Source organism: Rattus norvegicus, chromosome 7 (genome assembly GCF_021556685.1).
Source record: "Rattus norvegicus strain SHRSP/BbbUtx chromosome 7, alternate assembly SHRSP_T2T, whole genome shotgun sequence".
NCBI lineage: Eukaryota > Metazoa > Chordata > Mammalia > Rodentia > Muridae > Rattus > Rattus norvegicus.
The window spans coordinates 14,585,927-14,606,304 of NC_141540.1; the positions used below are offsets into that span (position 1 = coordinate 14,585,927).

Below are 20,378 nucleotides of genomic sequence, written 5' to 3' on the forward strand. Positions count from 1 at the left end.
ATCTAATAAAACTCTAAATACAATAATAATATTATTAAACAGGCTCTCACTGAGTAGCCCTGGCTGGCCTGGGACTTCCTGAGTAGACTTGGATGGCTTGGAACTTCGAGGTGCAAGCCACCATACCCTGCCAGCTCTTAGCCTGTTAGAGTCAAGGTGGCTTCTGGGCAGAAGAACCAACACACTGGGGGTGTGAGGACACTCTGTGTCCATGATGATTGTAAAAGTGACCAGAAAGAATGGATTGGGGGAGGGGGACACTGTCGAGGCTAAGAGCTACAGAATGGGGCAGCCTCTGCTCCAGACCCCACACAACTGACCCGAGGTTGCAGTCAGCCGTACGTAAGGACCTAGACAAGGTCCTTCCTGTTCCCTGTTATTCATGAGAAATCTCAAGAGGAACACCGAGGTACATGCAACAGCTGGGGACAGTATGGCCCTGAGTGGGCAGAGCCTGTGGAAGAGGCTGCCTTCCTCAGAGCCCAGGCATCTCCGGTGAGCGTCGGTCTCAATGGTTATGGGTAGTGGCTGCTGGGAAACCACTCACCCCAGAATCCCTGACCAACTGGTTATGCCTAAGTTTGGTGATACACAACCCCCTCCATCCCCGAGGATGAAGCGCTGGGAAAGGAGGCTTGACTTGGGGAAGGGGACCTCAGACTGCCCAGGCACGGTGGCAGGAAGTATGTGACTAGGGGAATGGGTCCCCAAGTCATTAGATGTGCTTGGGAGAGAGGAGGGCGGAACCAGCTGGAAGGGAGCACAGAAGGGAGCACCACCCTGTTACTTTGAGGGTGAGATGGGGGGACTAGATTCACTGTGGTACCCTAAACGAGAAAGAGAGTCCCCAGGTTCACGTAGGTAGAAGTCCCCAGCGTCTGGAGGGCAAGGATAGCCTCGGGCAAACTAGGCAGGGAGGAGGGACTGCAGCAAGGCCTTTGCAATGAGGTGGAAGTCACAGAAAACACCGTGTGGCTACGAGGTGATCCCTGCCAGAGGGTCCCCAAGGTTCCCAGGCACACGGGAAGAAATTCCCTGCTCTGGAGAAGCGAGGGCTGACTTGGGAAGATAGACACCGGAGGAGGACGCCACACTTCTGTGTACTGAGGAGATTCTGTGGGATCCGGAAAGGGGGAAGCACAGTGCGATCGCCAAGCGATCCCTGACAGAGGTCCCGAAGGTCCCCTGGCGCGCGCTGGGAGGAGGACGGGAAAGGCCGGGGGAAGCCAGGGGTGATGGCGAGTGCTCCTGAAGCACAGGACCCTCCCCGACCCCCCCGGACGCACCAAGGTGGCTCTGAGAACTGCGGGCTCCGCCGACCCACCTGTGGGGCCTCCCGCACGTGCGGGCCGGCTAGGGGGAGGGGGAGGGTCCGCACCCTGGGCGGGGGCGGGGCAAACACGTGACCGGCGGCCCGGCCCGCGCGTGCGCAGCGGCGGTGCCCATTGTTGGCCGCGGTGACGTCGCGGGGCGGGGCCGGGGCGGGGCGGCGGGAGGGCGGAGGGAGGGAGGGCACGAGCGTCCCGTGCCACCGCCGCCGCCGCGCCGCCGCCGCCGCCGCCGCCGCCGTCGCCGCCGCCGCCGCCTCGGCCGCCCAGGACCGCCGCCAGCCCCGCCACAGCGCCACCGCCCCGCAGCCCCGCGTCCCCGCAGCATCCCCGCGCCGCCGTCCCCGCCCCGCCGCTGGATGCCGGCGGCCGGCGGCCGAGCTCGCAGACGCGGAGGGCGGCGCGGGCGGCGGCGGCGGCGCGGGCCCGAGCGCTAAAGCCATGCCGGGCTCCACCGGGCAGCCCGACGCGGGCGGCACGGGAACCGGGACCACCGCCGGCGACCCCGGTCATCCGCACCCTGCACTCGCAGGAGCCGAGGATGCCGCGCCCCGGCCGCCACCCGAGCCCGACGACGCGGCCGCTGCGCTGCGCCTGGCGCTGGACCAGCTGTCCGCGCTCGGGCTGGGGGACGCGCGCCCCGGAGACGAGGGGATGGCGACACGCAGCGCGGACGGGGCGACAGAACGCGGAGAGGATGAGCCCGTGCCCCCCGACGAGCTCGAGGCGGCCGTGGCGCCCCCGGTGACTGGTGCGCCCTCGATGGGCGTGGGACCCTCTATGGCCGTGGCACCCTCGGTGACTTGTGCACCCTCGATGGCCCTGGCACCGTCGGTGACCAGTGCAGCCTCCATGGCCGTGGCACCCTCGGTGACTTGTGCACCCTGCATGGCTGTGGCACCATCGGTGACCGTGGCACCCTCGATGGCACTGACACCCTCGGTGACCCTGGCACCCACGATGGCCGTGGCTTCCCCGGTGGCCCCCGGCGGGCTGCCTCTTCTGGACCCCGACGTGAGCCCTCGGCCATCTCCCCCAGACGTGTTCGCCAGCTTCGCGCCACACCCGGCTGCCCTGGGTCCCTCGACGCTGCTGGCTGAACAGTTGAACGTGATCGGCAGTCGCAAGAAAAGCGTGAACATGACCGAATGTGTGCCGGTGCCCAGCTCGGAGCATGTCGCAGAGATCGTGGGTCGTCAGGGTGAGTGGTTGCCGTCGGGGGGTGCAGGGGCACGTTTATTCTCGTGGATAATATCATGGGGAGGGCGTGTGTTTTGGTGAGAGGAAGGGACAAGCTGGATCCCATTCTAACCCAGTGTGAATGTGGTCGGGAGACCCCAGGGACACGCCCCATGTGGAATCTAGGCCTGGTGGATTTCTTGGCGCCTTTGTTCAAAGCTGCCGGCTGCTGCAGAAGTTGGGCACAGCCCAAGCTCTGGCCACAGCCGCCGCCTTTGTCTGGGTTCCTAGGGACAACCACAGTCCATGTGCCATAGATGAGGACACCCCAAGACACAGGCCCCTTAGAAGCAGCTAGGGCTGCCCCCCCCAACACACACACACACACACACACACACACACACACACACACACACAGACATGGGGCGGGGCCAGCTCAGACTCGCTAGCCCAGGGAGGGTGCCCGCAGGGTATGATTGAAGTATAGTAGTTTAGATAGAAGGTGCCTTCTTCTGCTCTCTAGCTTGGGGGTCCAGACCAGGTGCTGTCCTCTGAGAAGGGACTCTAGCCCTAAGCGAACCTGAGCTTGAGAATCTGGGGTTTATAGGAGGGTCTCCTGGTTGCTGAAGCTCTCCATGGGGTTCCCCCGCCCATCTTGACAGACTGACCCCCAGCAGGCCCAGGGTGTAGGGATCTAAGGTACCCAAGCATGGGGGGTCCCTGTCTGCGGCACTGTGGGAGCTGGGGAGTGTCTCTGTTGGCCGCCCCATTGTTCTCTTTGTTCGAAAGCCAGGCTGAGATTCGCACGGTGACATCAGGCCAGCCGATGCTCATTGGCCCTTGAGCTGCTGGGGCGGGCAGGAGTGTGGTGGGCAGTGCCCGGCCCTTCACACACCCACAAGCCTGGATAGTGGTGGTCCCCAACTTTCTCCCTCCTTCCCCACCCATGGCAGCCCACTTCTAGTCCCCCCTCCCCCGACTAAGATGGGGGATCACCCTAGTTGTAAGGACTTTAGGGTGGGGCTCAGGCATCCCTAGCCGGCTGCCCAGAAGGATGTGGGTGGTTTGAATTGCAAAGGTGAAGTCTTCCAGTAAGTAGGGACTACCCATGGCCACTTCCCTGTCCCAGGAGCATAGGGCAGAGCCATGCCTACTGAGAATGGGCAGTCAGCGAGGAGCCAGCTGTCCCTTTGTGTAGGCTGTCTCTGCCACCTTGGAATGGCTTTCTGCCCGATGCCATCCCCTGTAACTGTACCAGTTTCCCAGACTTGTTCAGAGTCTGTGTGGCCAAGTGTAGAAGTCAAGGCCTGGAATCTTTTGTCCCAAAGTCACCTGCCTGCTGCCTCTTTCTGGAGGCGGGTCCCACACCACAGTTCGGGTAGCTTAGCACTCTTTGGAGAATCAAATCCAGGGGCTTCAGGCTCAGTCCCCGTCTGCTGCGTTATTGGGACTTGGGGTGCCATTGGTGGCCAGCAGCAAGCTTGGCCCTGAGGTGTCTAGCCCCCCCCCTTTTGTATGGTCCTCAAGTCTCGGCTGAGTAAGTGGACTCAGCCCCACGCAGAGGGCACCCTGGATGTAGGGACAGGATGTCAGCCTCACGGCTCTCCTCTGACATCTGTGGCTCCGGCTTCTTCCCCCACAAAGACATCCAGCCTAGTTGCTGTGATAAGACAGTAGCCAAAAGCAGCTTGGGAGGAAAGGGTTTATTTTAATCTTCCAGTTACGGCCATTCACTGAGGGGAACTCAAGACTGGAGCTGATGCAGAGGCCGTTGTGGGGTGCTACTTACTGGCTGCTCCTCCTGGCCTACACGCCTGCTTTCTTATACAAGGCAGGACCACCTTGCCCAGGGATGGCAATATGCTGGGCTGTCCCCACCAATCATTAATCAGTAAAATGCCCTATAGTCATGCCCACAGGCCGGCCTGACAGACGCAGGAAGTTGAGATTCCCTCTTCCCCAGTGTATCTAGGTTTGTGTCGGGTTGACAAGCCATCTATCAAGCCCTTTGACCTCTTCCTTTGACCACATGTCCCTGGGTTCGTTCCCCCATTCTTCCTCAGGGTGGCTCCCTGAGCTCATGGTTACCTATGTACACAGGAGATGGACCCTACCTGACCAGAGCAGCGGGGAACCAAGGTCGCCCTGTCCCCTGGCACCATGCTGTTCGAGATGCTCAGTCTTTTTCACTGTAGAATGGACAGGGCGGGGGGTGGTTTCGGGTCTTTTGAACCACACTCCTAGGCCTTCACTGGGGGAGTCTAGGCAGAAACTCCACTCTGGCCACGCCCCCGGGCCACGCCCCCAGGTCAGCTCTGCTGTAGCCCAGGCTGACCTCCGTCTTGGGTCTTGGGACGGGTCTTCCTTAACCTCGAGTGCAGAGGTGGCCAGGTTTGCCACACATCCTGCTCCGTGTGTCTTCTTGGTCCTTATGGCCCTAGGCAAGGCCTAGGTAATCTGGTCCAAGACTAGGGAGAAGCTGCGGGCTGGAGTGGGAGGAGTCCTTGTCCTCCTTGACTGCCTCCAGATCTTCTTGCTTCACATCCCTGTCCCCAGCTGCCACCATCTCTCTCAGCTAAATCCCAGGTCTTTGTGAAATCCAGTCCACAGACCAGGCTGCTGCACTGTGGTACCCTCCCACGCCCACACCCAGTCCCTTCCTGGCTTCCGGTAGATAGGCATCTGAGCAGCCGGATCGGGCAAGCCTGGTACACTGCGGGGTGTTAGTGCAGAGGCTTTGGATATCCTCCTGCTATTGGGGTCCCCTGAAAGAAGACATGTTAGCCAAGTAGGGGAAGTAGCCCCTCAAGCCCTGGCCCAGCAGTTGGCAGAAACTCTGGTCATTCTTGGAGTTGCCAGAGGGCGATGACTACCCACTAACTTGTTCCGAGTCGGGTGCTGCTGAGCCCCTGCTGTGGTTCTCACGGGGCACGGTCGCCAGGGTCCACGCACACTCAGCCTGCTGATTCAGCGGCTTTTCTGGACACAGGCAACACTGTGCTCTCTGCTGCCATCTGTGACCCTGGGTGGCACTGACAGCCACCGGGGGACCCCCTAGGGCTGCAGGGTCTCCAAGATGTCTACAACCCACAGACAAAGGCCCTCCCACAGGAACCTTCCGGGCTGCCCCAGAGTTAGGGCCCAGGAGTCTCCATCAAACCAAGATTGCAGCCGAGTAGCCTGAGAGGATTCCTTTGGTAAAAGAGAAAAACCTGGCATGGCTAGTGTTCCCACCTTCTGGGCCTCGGGCCTCCCCCTCACAGGTTGCTGTTAGAGGGTCTAGGACCTAGGTAGGGTCTTGTAGCTTAGGCTGGCCTTGGTCAAGCTCACTGTAGCTGAGCCTGACCTTAAACTCCTCTCCTCCGGCCACCACAGGGCCAGTGCTGGAGTTGAGAGTATCACTGGGTTGCCTGAGCTGGCCTTGAACTTGTAATTCTCCTGCCTCAGCCTCCCAAGGTCTGGAAGAGCAGAAGTGTGCGCCACACCACCATTAGGGGCCAGTGAACCCATTGTGCATGGCGGCAGACTCCTGGCGTACCTTGATTACTTTAGTCCTGGTTATTTCATTCCTGCTAATTCTGGGGAATGAGAGTGGTACTGCTGGTGGGGGGTGTGGCCAGCTGCTGGGGGTGTGGCCAACTTCCCTCCATTTAAATCTTTTACTCATTCATTCATTCCTGGGGGGAGCAGATTCAAGACACATGTGGCAGTCAGAGGACTTGTGGGAGCCGGGTCTTTCCTTGCACCACATTGGCCCTGGTAACTCAAATTTCCATTGTCGGGCTCGGCAGGACTAGTCTTCTCTGCCTGACTGCGGGGGTTGCTCTGCTGGTCAATTCTTTGCTTCAAGAGATGGAAATGAGGCTCAGAGTGGGAAGTTCGTGTACTGTCTAGGCATAGACCATAGACTATGGGTGTGAAGTTTTGGTGTCCTAGGTCATGTGTCTCCCATCTTCCTAGGGTGCAAGATCAAGGCCCTGCGTGCCAAGACCAATACCTACATCAAGACTCCGGTGCGCGGTGAGGAGCCGGTCTTCATCGTGACCGGGCGAAAGGAGGATGTAGAGATGGCCAAGCGCGAGATCCTGTCAGCCGCTGAGCACTTCTCACTAATCCGAGCCACACGTAGCAAGGCGGGCGGGCTGTCGGGGGCCACTCCGGGCCCCCCCAACCTGCCGGGCCAGACCACCATCCAGGTGCGCGTGCCCTACCGTGTGGTGGGGCTGGTGGTGGGGCCAAAGGGTGCCACCATCAAACGGATCCAGCAAAGGACACACACGTACATCGTGACTCCCGGGCGTGACAAGGAGCCAGTGTTCGCTGTGACCGGGATGCCAGAGAACGTGGACCGTGCGCGGGAAGAGATCGAAGCGCACATCACGCTGCGCACGGGGGCCTTCACTGATGCGGGCCCCGACAGCGACTTCCACGCCAATGGTACCGATGTGTGTCTAGACCTGCTGGGAGCTGCAGCCAGCCTCTGGGCCAAGGCCCCCCACCCAGGACGGAGGCCCCCCACAGCCACCGGCGGGCTTCGAGGGGATAACGCCCTGGGCGCAGCCAGCACCCCTGAGCCCTTCTATGTGGGCAGCCGTGGAGGGCCGGCACTGCCCGATCCGAGTCCCAGCAGCCCCTACGGGGGCTCGGGCAACGGGGGCTTCACATTTGGTGGGGACGGTCCCGGTGCCCCAACAGGGACAACCACCCCAGAGGACTGTGACTTTGGCTTTGACTTCCTGGCGCTAGACCTGACCGTGCCTGCCACGGCTACCATTTGGGCCCCCTTCGAGAGAGCCGCGCCCCTGCCAGCCTTCAGCGGCTGCCCCACAGTTAATGGGGCGCCCGCACAACCCAACACAGGCACACGGCGCAGCAGCGGCGGCGGCGGGGCCGCTACCACACCACGCCACTCACCGACACTGCCCGAGCCAGGAGGGCTGAGCCTGGAGCTGCCGCTGGCACGGCGAGGTGTCCCAGATCCAGTGGGTGCTGTGCCTTGGCGACCCCCGCAGAGCACGCTGCCACCCTTCTCCGGCAGCACCACCTTCTCCACGACCCCCTCTCTGCCCAGTACGACCCCGGCGTCCTCCACCATGGACACTGTCCCCTCGGAGGGCAACCACAAGCCATCTACCACAGCAGCGAACTCCTCTGCCTCTGCGGCAGCTCCTGGCCCGCCCGCGGCAGCCTTGGCTCGTGAGTGTGTGGTGTGCTCTGAAGGCGAGGCCATGGCTGCGTTGGTCCCCTGTGGCCACAACCTCTTCTGCATGGATTGTGCTGTCCGCATCTGCGGGAAGAGTGAACCAGAGTGTCCCGCCTGCCGCACGCCGGCTACCCAAGCCATTCATATCTTTTCCTAGTGTACCCCTACTTGACCGGGCGGCCATGGCTCTCCAGGCAGGAGGCCCTCTGGCCTCCGGGTGGGAGAGGTGGTGAAGTGGGGCGTGGGCTGCAGGGCGGTGGGGAGGAGGGGGCCCACGCGTGTGTGTGTCGCAAACAGCTTTAACTCCTGCAGCAGACGTCGAGGCCATCAGCTTGAGGCCCAGCGGCAGCGCCTCCGTTCTTGACAAGTGACAGTATTGAGTGTGCCGGTGACAATAAACCGGAAAATTCTCTGTTTGCACTTTTTATTAAGACGCCCCTCCCCATTTCCGGGGTGATCTTAAAACAAAAAATAACACGATATTTACAGCTCTCACTGGATTTGACAGTGTGGATTCTTGTAGAAACTTCAAAAGGCAGGCGGCTCCCCCCACCCCCAACACACTCCCTTTTTTTGGGGCAAATATATACCATTTTGTACATCAGCCACAGAGTGGCCAAGAGGAGGGTAATGGGAGGGTATCCAAGGGGGGTCCCATCAACAGATTTATAACTTTTGTTTGATTGTGGTTCTTTTGTTTTTAAATTAAGACTCAGTGTTGCGGTTCTTTTTTTTTGTTGTTGTTGTTTTTTAAAAAGGTTTTTAAAGTTTTTTTTTTTAATTGTTATTTTTACTTCATACTCCCTGTGTATATGTAGGGAATTTATATTAGATATATGTACTTTACGGAATAAATTTTAAGAACTAAAATATATTTTATTTTAAATAAAGCAACGGACCTTTAATCTTTGACAGCTTAAATCACTGATTATATATTTGCTGAACTGATTTAAGGGTTTAAAAACATTGTATCCAGAGTTTTATTTTTGGACTTGAAAGCCTTCTTAATAAAGTTGTTTTCCTATATGTAAGCGCTGGCGTTGGCGTGGTGTGGGAGGAGGGAGACCCTGAGGACGACGGTCCCTTTACTATAATAGCTGTGACCTGTAGGAAGGCAAACTGCTCTTACGGGATAGGAGCCCCGTGAGCACCTGTGGTCAGATGGTTCCCTAGTCAAGAGGGAATCTAGCATGTGTGACCGGACCTGTGGCATGAGTGTCATGCTGTCCTGGCCACGGGCGAGGGCCAGGGATGGGCTGTGTGGAAAAGCATGGGGGACATGATACACTTCAGGACAGGTTCAGGACAAAGAGACGAGCCTTATTGGGGTTACAGGAGAAAAATGAGCCAAGGACAGGGCACCGCCAAGGCCCACCCACCCCAGCTTGTGTGACAGCTCCCAAACCTGGGAACCTGCAGCTCAGGTCTAGAGAGTCAACCTTCCCCTGTGTCTTAGGGTGGTCCTACTGTGCACAGACACCACAACCAAGGCAAGTCTCCTAAGGGACAACATTTAACTGGGGCTGGCTTACAGGTTCAGAGGTTCAGTCCATTTTCATCAAGGTGGGAACATGGCAGCATCCAGGCAGGCCTGGTGCAGGAGGAGCTGAGAGTTCTGTATCTTCATCTGAGGCTGCTAGTGGCTTCCGGGCAGCTAGGGTGAGGGTCGTATAGCCCACGCCCACAGTGACGACCACACCTCCTCCAACAGGGCCACACTTCCTAATAGTGCCGCTCCCTGGACTGAATGCAGATCACCACAGCCTGGTAGGGTCACATGTTCCCCGTCCTTTGGTGGTTTTCAGCGTCCCTAACCTGGGGGACACTGCTTAATCTATGCTTCAGCCTTCCCAGACACCAGACACAGGACCATGAGGTTCACAAACAGTGTGCCTTCTTCTGGCCATAGTTCAACTCCTAGGAAGGAACACAGGGCAGGCAGCAGAGCCCAGGAAGGCCTGACATGAAGGCTTTTTTGGAGGAGGTGACAGGCCATCCGACACATGGCGCTCAGGCAGAGAAGGAAGAGGCAGGACACCATGGCACCACCCGTGCTATGCCCCAGCCCTAAGAAAGGGGTCACTCCTAAGACGTCTGTCCTACTCTGGGAGCTGAGGTGCTGACCTGTTTGAGGCTATGCTCACCACCACACACAAAGTCCCAAGAACGTCTCACTGGGACCTTATTGTTACAAAGGGGTCTTTCTAGAAGGTGGAGAGGTGTAGCCATGCATGCACGCCTTTAGTCCCAGCACTTGGGAGGCAGAGGCAGGAGGATCTCATAAGGTTGAGGAGCCCTCCCTCCCTTCCTCTCTCTACTCTTTTCTCTCCCTCTCCCTCCCTCTCTCTCTGTTTCTCTCTCTTCCCCCCCTCTGTCTCTGCTTCTGTCTCTGTCTCTGTCTGTCTGTCTCTCTCTCTCTCTCTCTGTCTGTCTGTCTGTCTCTCTCTCTCTCTCTCTCTCTCTGTCTCTGTGTGTGTCTCTCTCTCTCTGCCATTCTCTGCCTCTACTTCCCCCTCTATTCAATACTAAAGAAGAAAAGAAAAGAAAACCAAAAATAAAAGGGGGCGGGGTGGAGGTCACCCTGGCTTAGGGTGCCAGGTCCTGTGACAGGTGGTCTGAGGGAAGAGACACTGAGCGAGAGATTGCACCCACCTGGCTGAGGCTGGAGAAGGTAAGTTCCAGGCTAGCCTGGACTACATGGAAACCTGTCTAAGAAAAGAAACAAAAGCGGGGAGGCGGCTTGGGGTGGGTCTGTGGCTGGGTAGAGGGGTTTCCCAGTGTGCACTGGGTCCTGAGTTTCAAACCCAGCATTGTGTAAGTGGGGCAACCCGGTACAGGCCTGTCATCCCTGCGTACAAGACGCTGAGGCAGGAGGATTGGGAGAAAACAGTGAAGCTGTCAGATAGACACAGGGTGAGCCCGAAGTGACCAGGACACAGCCCAAGGACACTCAGCCTTCAGCCTTCAAGATAACTGGATCAGCCTGTGCCCTGATGTTTCAATGACTCCACTGGGTCTCTTTGTCCCTGCAGCCCTGACCAAAGAAACTAAAATATCGAAGGCACAAGGGCGAGTGGTCAGCAGAGGAGCATGGCGACCTGGGCACAGGGAGAGTAGACGGGCTGAGCTGCAGATGGGCGTACAGCAGACAGCATCCGCAAACTGACAGAGTTTGGAAAGGAAGAGAGTGACCCGCAGGGCGGTCGATGACAGGCAGAACGCATGGGCGGGGTGGAAGGGACCTTCAGAAGCAGGCGGGACCTGGGGGCCAGTATCGAGTTCCAAATTGCACCTCACTGTAAGGACTTTGCGTGTTGGACGGGTCACCACTAACTCTGCCTTCTTTTCGCTTAAATAATTTTTAAAGACTTACTTATTGTGATGTTTATGTTTATGTGTGTGCCGCTGAGGGCAAACGTGGGAATGGGTGGTCAGTCGCAGGGAGGTCAGAGGTCATCTGCAGGTCCTGGTTCTGCCCACCCACCCTGTGTCTGGGCAGTGATCTAGGTCCTCGGGTTCGGAGGCAAATGCATTTCCCTGCTGAGACATCTCACCAGCTGTTATCTCATTTTTTTTTTTGGTTCTTTTTTTTTTTTTTCGGAGCTGGGGACCGAACCCAGGGCCTTGCGCTTCCTAGGTAAGCGCTCTACCACTGAGCTAAATCCCCAGCCCCTGTTATCTCATTTTAATCTGTCATATCCCTTTACTTCCCTTCAAACAATTCTCGCATCATTTAATATCTACGGCATTTTGTCTGCACGTCTGTTTGTGCACGACGGGCGTGCAGTACCCATAGCGGCCAGAAGGGGGCGTCGGCTCCCCTGGAGCTGGAGTCACAGAAGATTGAGACCGCCATGCGGGTGCTGGGAACAGAACCGGATCCTCTGCCGGAGCAACCGGTGCTGTAACTGCTGAGCTGTCCCTCCCGCCCTCCTCTTTCTTTAGTATGTCTGTCTGTCTCTCTCCATCCTTCCCTCCCTCCCCCTCCTCCCCCCACTTCACCTACCATCTTCTCGGTTCTATTTTGACTTTCTGCTTGGAGCTCTCTCTGAGGTGTCCCCAGACCCTGAGTGCTGGGACCACAGGCCTACACACCTCCTCCCCTTCCAGTTAACATCCATGTGTTGACCCAGGCTAATTAGGGCAACACAAGGACAACCTATAAAAACAAAACACTGGATCCCAGGACCTACATCTACCAAAGTGTCCCCTGCATCCCCTGTGTCATGGTACCCACACACACAAATAGCAAATGTTATTTATATATAACAAACATGGCCCTCCCTGCCTCTTCCCACCACCTTTCTGGTGCGCACAAATGTCCTCACAGACTCTCTCAAGAGCATCAACGAGGCTGAGAAGAGGCCAAACATCAGGTCCTCAAGTCACCTCTGGGACTGCATTGGTAGATTTTACACCCCTGCTGGTCACAGAGCTGGGGAAACCCTTGTGAACCTCACAGGCAGGTTGAACAAGTGTGGAGCAGTCAGCCCTAGACTTGCTGCGCAGCTCAAAGACCTAGAGAAATGGCAGAAGGCTTCAGTGGGCTTCGTTGTGGTAATATGAAGAGTCAAGGCAGAAACACACAGGCGGGGATCCTGGGATTCTTCCTCTAGAGATGTAAGGCCTAAATAAAAATCCCCTGAGGACTGTAAAAGAAAGGTAAAATCATGGCAAAATACAGCAGAGCTCTCCACACCACCTCAGAGCATCCCGCATCTTACAAGGGCACTAGACGGACACCGCCCCACACGGAACTGCTCACAGTAGTCGAGGTTATGATAAAGCCAGTCGGCCGCCCTGGACTCCAGCCAACCTGGTCACCCGGTCTGGAGGTGAGGGAGGATCCGGAGTTTATGTCCAGCCAGGACAGCACAACCAGTTGTCCAGTTGTAAACTTGCATTGGGTTTCATGATGTGCGGATTTCATGAAATGGGGGGTGGGAGAGGTGAGGATATTTAAATCTCTATCCAGTGATTGCCCTGGCAACAAATACGTTTCTTCCCCCCCCCCTTTTTTTTCCTTTTTTGACACAGGGTCTCTCTGTGTAGCCCCAGCTGTCCTGGAACTCATCCTGTAGACCAGGCTGGCCTCGAACTTAGAGATCTGCCTACGTCTGCCTCCCTAGTGCTGGGTTAAATTTCTTATCTTTTGTAGTCTGCACCTAGTAAGATAATTTCTTGCTGTGGTTCTCAAGTGTCATGTGCAATATCATTAAACCTTTAAGGTCCACTAGAAATTCAAATGAAATAGGAGAAGGCTTTACCTGCTAACTATAATAACTTTATGGTAAGGAAAGAGAGCAAGCCTTGGACTCTATAAACATTTCTGCGAGGGCCTGTGAGATGGCTTAGCGGGTGCAGGGGCTTGCTACCAAGTCCAGCAACCTGAGTTCGATCCTCAGGACCTACATGGTGATACATATGATGGAAGGAGACAGTGACTCTAATTTGTTCTCTGACCTCCCCGTGCTCATACACCCAACCAATATTTACGTTTTAAATTTTATTTGTGGGCTGGAGAAATGGCTCAGTGGTTAAGAGCTCCGACTGCTCTTCCAGAGGTCCTGAGTTCAAATCCCAGCAACCACATGGTGGCTCACAACCATCTGTAATGGGATCTGATGCCCTCTTCTGGTGTGTCTGAAGACAGCTACAGCGTAGTCATAAATAATAAATAAATAAATCTTTTAAAAAAAGGCTCACATTTAAATTTTATTTGTTTAAGAATTCTGTGTTAAGGGCTGGAGAGATGGCTCAGTGGTTAAGAGCACTGACTGCTCTTCCAAAGGTCCTGAGTTCAAATCCCAGCAACCACATGGTGGCTCACAACCATCTGTAATGAGATCTGATGCCCTCTTCTGGTGTGTCTGAAGACAGCTACAGTGTACTGATATATAATAAATGAATAAATCTTAAAAAAAAAGAATTCTGTGTTAAAAGTTCACTCACCCGAGGCCAGCCTGTTCTACACATCTAATCATTTCAGGACAGCCAGATTTAAAAAAAAAAAAAAAAAAGTCGCCCTGGACCAGTCCTCTGCCGCCCCCGTGTGGCCAAAGCTACACATAATCTTGTCCACAAGCACTGCTTGCACTTCCAATATTCACCACGAGGTGGCGAAGTCGCCACCCTGGGTCCTGTTCCACCAAGCAGCTTACAGCGAGCTGAGCCTCTGCCACCAAGGCCCTCCCTGACGTGTCCCAGGACCCCAGGGATTGTCTTTCCCCAGACTCTGACAGTAGTAACTGGAATGTTTTTTTAATAAAAATCATTTATTCTTTATTTATATAATATATCCCGACTGCGGCTTCCCCTCCCCCCATCCCCTACACCCGCCGTTCCCCCCAGATAGCCCAGATCCACAGTTGCTCTGTTTCCCTTCAGAGAAGAGCAGGCCTCCAAGGGATGTCACCCAAACACCACACGGCAAGGCAAGTCACAATAAGGCTAGATACAAATATCTCGTATCAAGGCTAGACCAGGCAACCCAATACGAGGAAAAGCTTCCAAGGAGGAGGTGAGAGTCAGACACAGCCCCGTTTCCGTTTTTAGGAGTCACCCCAGATCATCCTCACATATTTGCAGAGGACCCAGTGCCGACCTGTGCAGGCTGTGAGCTTCAGTCTCTGTGAGCCCCATGAGCACCGATTAGCAGATCCTGCTGGCCTCGCTGGCTTGTTTTTTTTTTTTAATTTTTTGATTTATTCATTTATTCTATGCATGAGTACACTGTAGCTGTCTTCAGATACATCAGAAGAGGGCAGCAGATCTCATTACAGATGGTGGTGAGCTGATGATGTGCTTGCTGGGATTTGAACTCAGGACCTCTGGAAGAGCAGTCAGTGCTCTTAACCGCTGAGCCTTCTCTCCAGCCCGCTGGCTTGTTTTTTAAATTCAATTATTTATTTTTTCTTCAGATGGCATCTCATTATGTAGCCCTGGCTGTCCTGGAACTCTCCATGTAGACTAGACTTCCTAGTCGCAGACATCCCCTTGCCTCTGCCCCCCACCCACTGGTGGAATTAAAGATGTGTGCCACTAAGTCCCATTTCATAGTTTTCAGTAGAAACGCCTGTAGGTTTGTGTGCTGAACTCTAGCTTAAGCGCTCCATAGCTTCATGATGGTCCACCACTGTTACCCTAGCATTCGGGAAGCTGAGGCAGGAGGATGTCTCAGATTCCAGGCTAGAGAAAGGCTTGGTCTCAAAAGCAAACAAATGAAAGTGATGCATCAGGACGGCTCAGGGGGCTCCTGAGTTAGGTTCCCAGAACCCATGTGATGGGACGGAACCAATCCTGCACGGCACCCTCAGCGCCATGCACGTTAGCCCTGGTGCCACCCTCAACACAACGCAGCTTTAGTGGCAGAGCATTCACCTGGCATGCATCCCCGGGTTCCATCCCCAGCACCACGGAAGCACTGGGTGGTGGCACAGCTTTGTCATTCCTGTGCTGGAGAGGTGGAAGCCAGAGAGGGTTGGGAGTTCGAGGTCATCCTCTACTACTTAGAGACTTTGGTATCACTGACAGAGGTGAAAACTCTGGGTTCTAATCCACCTTCTGTCCCCCTCAACCACCAGATATTTGTTTTTTTTAAAAAACAAAAAACAAAATAAACAGTCTCTTCCCATGCTACGAAGTCAGCTTCCCTTGGCCAGTTACAATTTAAAATGTAATCTGATTTTACATGCCTGAGTGCTTTTCAGTCCGTGTACGACCTGCATGCATGCAGTACCTACAGAAGCCCGAAAGGGGGCGACAGGGTCCCTGGAACCAGAGTTACAGCCGGTTGTGAGCTACCAAGCCAGTGCTACTTGTGGGCGTCGCTTCTCTCCTGTGGCAGGGCTCGGCGGCAAGCTGCCTCACCCTCTGCACCCTGCTGCTGGCCCTCGCTCCCCTCCCCCCTTTTTTCCTTTTCAAATAATTAATGCAGAATTTCTTCCTCCTGAGCTAGGGAACACCGTTCCGTGTTGTTGTCCTGAGTTATCCTGGACCCTAGAGAGTACTAAGCGCTGACCCTGGCCTCTACTCACTCCATGTAGGAACCCCCTGAATCCTGACAGCCCAAATGTCTCTAAAGTGTTCTTGGAAGGGCAGAACCACGCAGCTGAACCCCTGGACTTAAGGAAGATTTCTGTTACTTCATCCTTTTCCTTCCTTCCTTCCTTCCTTCCTTCCTTCCTTCCTTCCTTCCTTCCTTCCTTTGATTTCATTGACTCAGCTGTTGGCCTGGGAGCCCTCGGCTGATCTTAAACGTGTGGCTATCATTCTGCATCCCGTTTGCAGCAAGTGCGACAGGCCTGGGTCGTGGATGCTTCCGCTTGCCTGGAACAGCTAAACACCAGGTCAAACCAATTTGAGTCAAAATGTCCCTTACCCCGCAACCCCTGTGTTCTCCCGCACCCACGCCGGGTTCCGCACTGTTAAACAGAAATCTCAATGCTGGTTTATTCCAAGCAGCCCAAGATACAGTGATGTCCCCACTGAGACTGCCTGCGCTACAAAGGCGAAGAGGAGGAGTCAAAGTAAAAAGACAATCGACTGGACTCTTCGAGATCAGCTACAAAGCCCGCCCTCCTCTGATGCCACAAAAGCACAGCAGGAGCTCCACCGTAGCCCCTCCTGGGGGAGGCTAAACAGGCTTCCACCCTGACCACGCCCCCAGCCCCTCATTGGAGGATTCTAAGTGGGGCTCCACCCCTGTCCCTAAAGTTCTTTTTGCTTTGCGAAAGGTGTCTCTGTTATCCAGGCCGGCTACGCCTTTCTCGTAGCAGGAGGACTGGGCTGTGTCGGGAACCCCACATTCTCCCGCTTTCTCTACAGCTCACATGGTGAGAAATACAAGCGTTTGGGAATTTCACACGTGACTGTCACTCGCGGTTGCTATGGCATCTGTCCACCTGGAGATGGCTGACCATACCTTTCTTGCCGCTGATTGGAGGTGTGACTCTGTTACGTGTTTGAATCCACCAACGAGGTGGTCCGGGGTCGCCTGTTGCTTCCAGACTAGAAAAAGAAAGAACTGAGTTTTATACACGCGCGCGCGCGCACACACACACACACACATACACACACACACACACACACACATTCTTGCTCCTAGTGTGAAATAGACAGGATTTTCCTCACACACAAAAAAATATAACCAGTGTTAGAAGAGATTTAGTGAGGAGTTTTGGGCCTTTCGCTATTCTTTGGTTGTTTTTGTGACAATGTCTTGCTGTGTAACCCTGGCGGTCCTGGAATTCGCTGTGTAGACCAGGCTGGCCTTGAATTCACAGAGATCCGCCTGCCTCTGCCTCCCAAACGCTGGGATTAAAGACGTGCACCACCATCATCCAGCCTCGTTCTTTCATTCGATTATTATTTATTTAGTATTATTGTATGTATAGGGGTGTGTGTGTGTGTGTGTGTGTGTGTGTGAAAAGACATCATGTAGGAGTCGTTTCTCTCTACCATGTGTGTCTCAGATCAAATTGAAGTTCGCAGGCTTCCCTTACCCACTGATCCATCTTGCCAGACCAGGATTTACTTTATTTTATTTTATTGTTTTGTTTTGTTGTGTTTCTAAGATTGAGTCTCTTGTAGCTCAGGCTAGCCTGGAACTCAGTATGTGGTTGAGGGTGGACCTTGAACTTCTGATCCTTCCACCTTCCCAATGCTGGGATGAAAGGCAGGTGTCACCACGCCTCGGTCCATATTTTGTTTCTTGAAGCTCCCTGGCTAACCCTTCCAAAGAAAATTCCAGAAAGTTTCCGTGGGCGGCAGAATGGGCAAGGTTCCATTTGTTGAAGTTCTTCTGCCTTGAAATAAATCGTCCTGGGAGGTTAGGAATTAATGTATTCTGTAGTTAGTTTATTTTTAATAAAGCACCCATTGTGGGCTCGGGGCGTGGGAGATTCTCACAGATCGCTCCCGCTTGGACGCCCACAGGCAGATTGAAATAAGCATGGTAGGTAGGTCATTTAGCAAGATACAGTCACTCGAGGAGGCTCCGCGCTCTGTCCTGTTCTTACCCCACAGACGAACATTCTGGGTAGACACGGTAGTCATGAAGTCACCCTTAAGCTTGTTGACCTAAAGCCACAACATCAGGTGTGACCTCACACACCTCTCTTCCCAGCACTTGGGAGGCTGAGGCAGGAGCATTGCCCTGACTTTAAAGTCAGGCTATGCTACCACTGAGACCCATTCTTAAAAAGGAATGAGGAATCCAGTGATGTGGGGGAGGGGGAACACTTCCCTCTAGTCTTGGGGACCTTGGTGCAATGGCACCTCCAGGGGAGCAAACGCCCCCTCTGGCCTCTACAGGCACTGCATGCCTATGACAGACACTATCGCACACATGAATAAGAAGTAGGTTCTTACCTATTTAAAGGTGGCGCACACCTTTAATCCCAGCATTTGAGAAGCAGAGGCAGGTGGGCCTCTGAGTCCGAGGCCAGCCTGGTCTACAGGGCGAGTTCGAGGACAGCCCAAAAAAGAAAGAAAGAAATTTTAATTGGGAGTCGGAAGTCAATTCCAGTGCCAGTTCACCCCCTAGTCCACTTCAATTCATGTGGCCCAGGCCTGGCCAGTGACTCCCAACTCGGTACTTGGTTGGGGCAGAAATGCGGAAGGAGTGGATGTAAATCTTCGGTATTCACTTGGCTGTGTGAACATCAGCACAGCCTAGGGCCCTCTCCCTCTCCCCCTCCTCTCCCCTCTCTCTCAGAATCTCAGGTAGCTGAGGCTTGACTTGGACTCCGGACTGTCCTGCCTGTGCCCCCGGCCCCTGAGAAGGCAAGTGCGCATGCGCACAGCTGCTCGCTGCCCTGCTGTGAAAGGCTGGGGGTGGGGGTGCTCCTTGGGGTTTAGAGAGATCTCCTCCTTCTACCTTTAAACCTTTTCTTCTCCTTTTTTTTTTTTTTCTGTTTCCAGACAGGCTGTCGCTATGTGTCCTTGGTTGTCCTAGAACTGGCTCTGCAAACCAGGCTGGCCTAAACTCTGAGCATCCACCTGCCTCTGCCTCTAGAGTGCTGGGATTAGTGATGTGTGTCTCCAGCACCCAGCTTTCTCCCTATTCTTTTTAAAGATGTGCCTTTCCTTATCCTATGGGCAGAAATGTATTTCCTGCGTGTATGCCTGTGCACCATACACACTGATATAATACATGAAGGTCCGGAAACAAAATTGGACTCCCTGGAACTGGAGTGACAGATGGTCGTAAGCTGCTGAGTGGGTGCTGGGAATTGAACCAGTGTCCTTTGCAGGAACACACAGTGCTGTAACCACTGAACTGTCCCTCCAGCCCTGGGTCATGTTTTACAAGCAGTTGTAAGTTGCTTGGAAGGAGATCAGAAATGGAACAACACACACACACAGAGAGAGAGAGAGAGAGAGAGAGAGAGAGAGAGAGAGAGAGAGAGAGAGAGAGAGAGAGAGGAGAGAGAGAGAAATATACAGAGAATCTTTTCTCTTCATCTAAGCCCAGATGCAGCTATGCCTGCAGCCATCTATCTCCAGTGTCAGACACCTGACCTAGTCATTTCAAAGAACCAACAAACATGAAACATGAGTGGATGAGTTCACCCGTGAACACACATAGACACTGGAGCACACCAGCAGAAGAACATGCAGGGGCAGGGGCAGGAGCTGGAGGGGGAGCAGGAGCAGGAGCAGGGGCAGGAGGAGGAGCATGAGGAGGAGCAGGGGCAGGGGCAGGAGCAGGAGCAGGGGCAGGGGCAGGAGCAGGAGCAGGGGCAGAGGCAGGAGCAGGAGCAGGGGCAGGGGCAGGAGCAGGAGCAGGGGCAGGGGCAGGAGCAGGAGCAGGGGCAGGGGCAGGAGCAGGAGCAGGGGCAGGGGCAGGGGCAGGAGCAGGGGCAGGGGCAGGGGCAGGAGCAGGGGCAGGGGCAGGGGCAGGTGCAGGAGCAGGAGCAGGAGCAGGGGCAGGGGCAGGGGCAGGAGCAGGGGCAGGAGCAGGGGCAGGAGCAGGAGCAGGGGCAGGAGGAAGAGCATGAGGAGGAGCAGGGTCAGGGGCAGGAGCAGAAGCAGGAGCAGGGGCAGGAGCAGGGCCAGGGGCAGGGGCAGGAGGAGGAGGAGCAGGAGCAGGAGCAGGATCAGGGGCAGGGGCAGGAGCAGGAGGAGGAGCAGGGGCAGGGCCAGGGCCAGGGGCAGGGGCAGGGGCAGGGGCAGGGGCAGGAGCAGGAGCAGGAGCAGGGGCAGGGGCAGGGGCAGGGGCAGGAGGAGGAGCAGGGGCAGGGCTAGGGGCAGGGGCAGGGGCAGGAGCAGGGGCAGGGGCAGGAGCAGGAGCAGGGGCAGGGGCAGGGGCAGGGGCAGGGGCAGGAGGAGGAGCAGGGGCAGGGGCAGGGCTAGGGGCAGGGGCAGGGGCAGGAGCAGGGGCAGGGGCAGGAGCAGGAGCAGGGGCAGGGGCAGGGGCAGGGGCAGGGGCAGGAGGAGGAGCAGGGGCAGGGCTAGGGGCAGGGGCAGGGGCAGGAGAGGGGCAGGAGCAGGAGCAGGAGCAGGGGCAGGGGCAGGGGCAGGGGCAGGAGGAGGGGCAGGAGGAGGAGCAGGGGCAGGAGCAGGAGCAGGGGCAGGAGGAGGAGCAGGGGCGGGGCAGGGACAGGAGGAGGGGCAGGTGCAGGAGCAGGGGCAGGGGCAGGGGCAGGAGGAGGAGCATGTGGAGG

The 20,378-nt window shown here is 55.7% G+C and overlaps 1 protein-coding gene across 2 annotated transcripts; it reads left to right on the forward strand.

Annotated features, from left to right (window-relative positions):
* The first annotated feature begins 1,491 nt into the window (after positions 1 to 1,491).
* Mex3d (mex-3 RNA binding family member D) lies at positions 1,492 to 8,741 on the forward strand. 2 transcript variants are annotated; one of them, XM_087556225.1, is made up of 3 exons: positions 1,492 to 2,529; positions 6,468 to 7,855; positions 8,028 to 8,205. In XM_087556225.1, exons 1-3 carry the CDS (start codon positions 1,770 to 1,772, stop codon positions 8,079 to 8,081), a joined length of 2,202 nt encoding a protein of 733 aa, XP_087412351.1. In that variant the 5' UTR covers positions 1,492 to 1,769; the 3' UTR covers positions 8,082 to 8,205.
* The last annotated feature ends 11,637 nt before the right edge of the window (positions 8,742 to 20,378 follow it).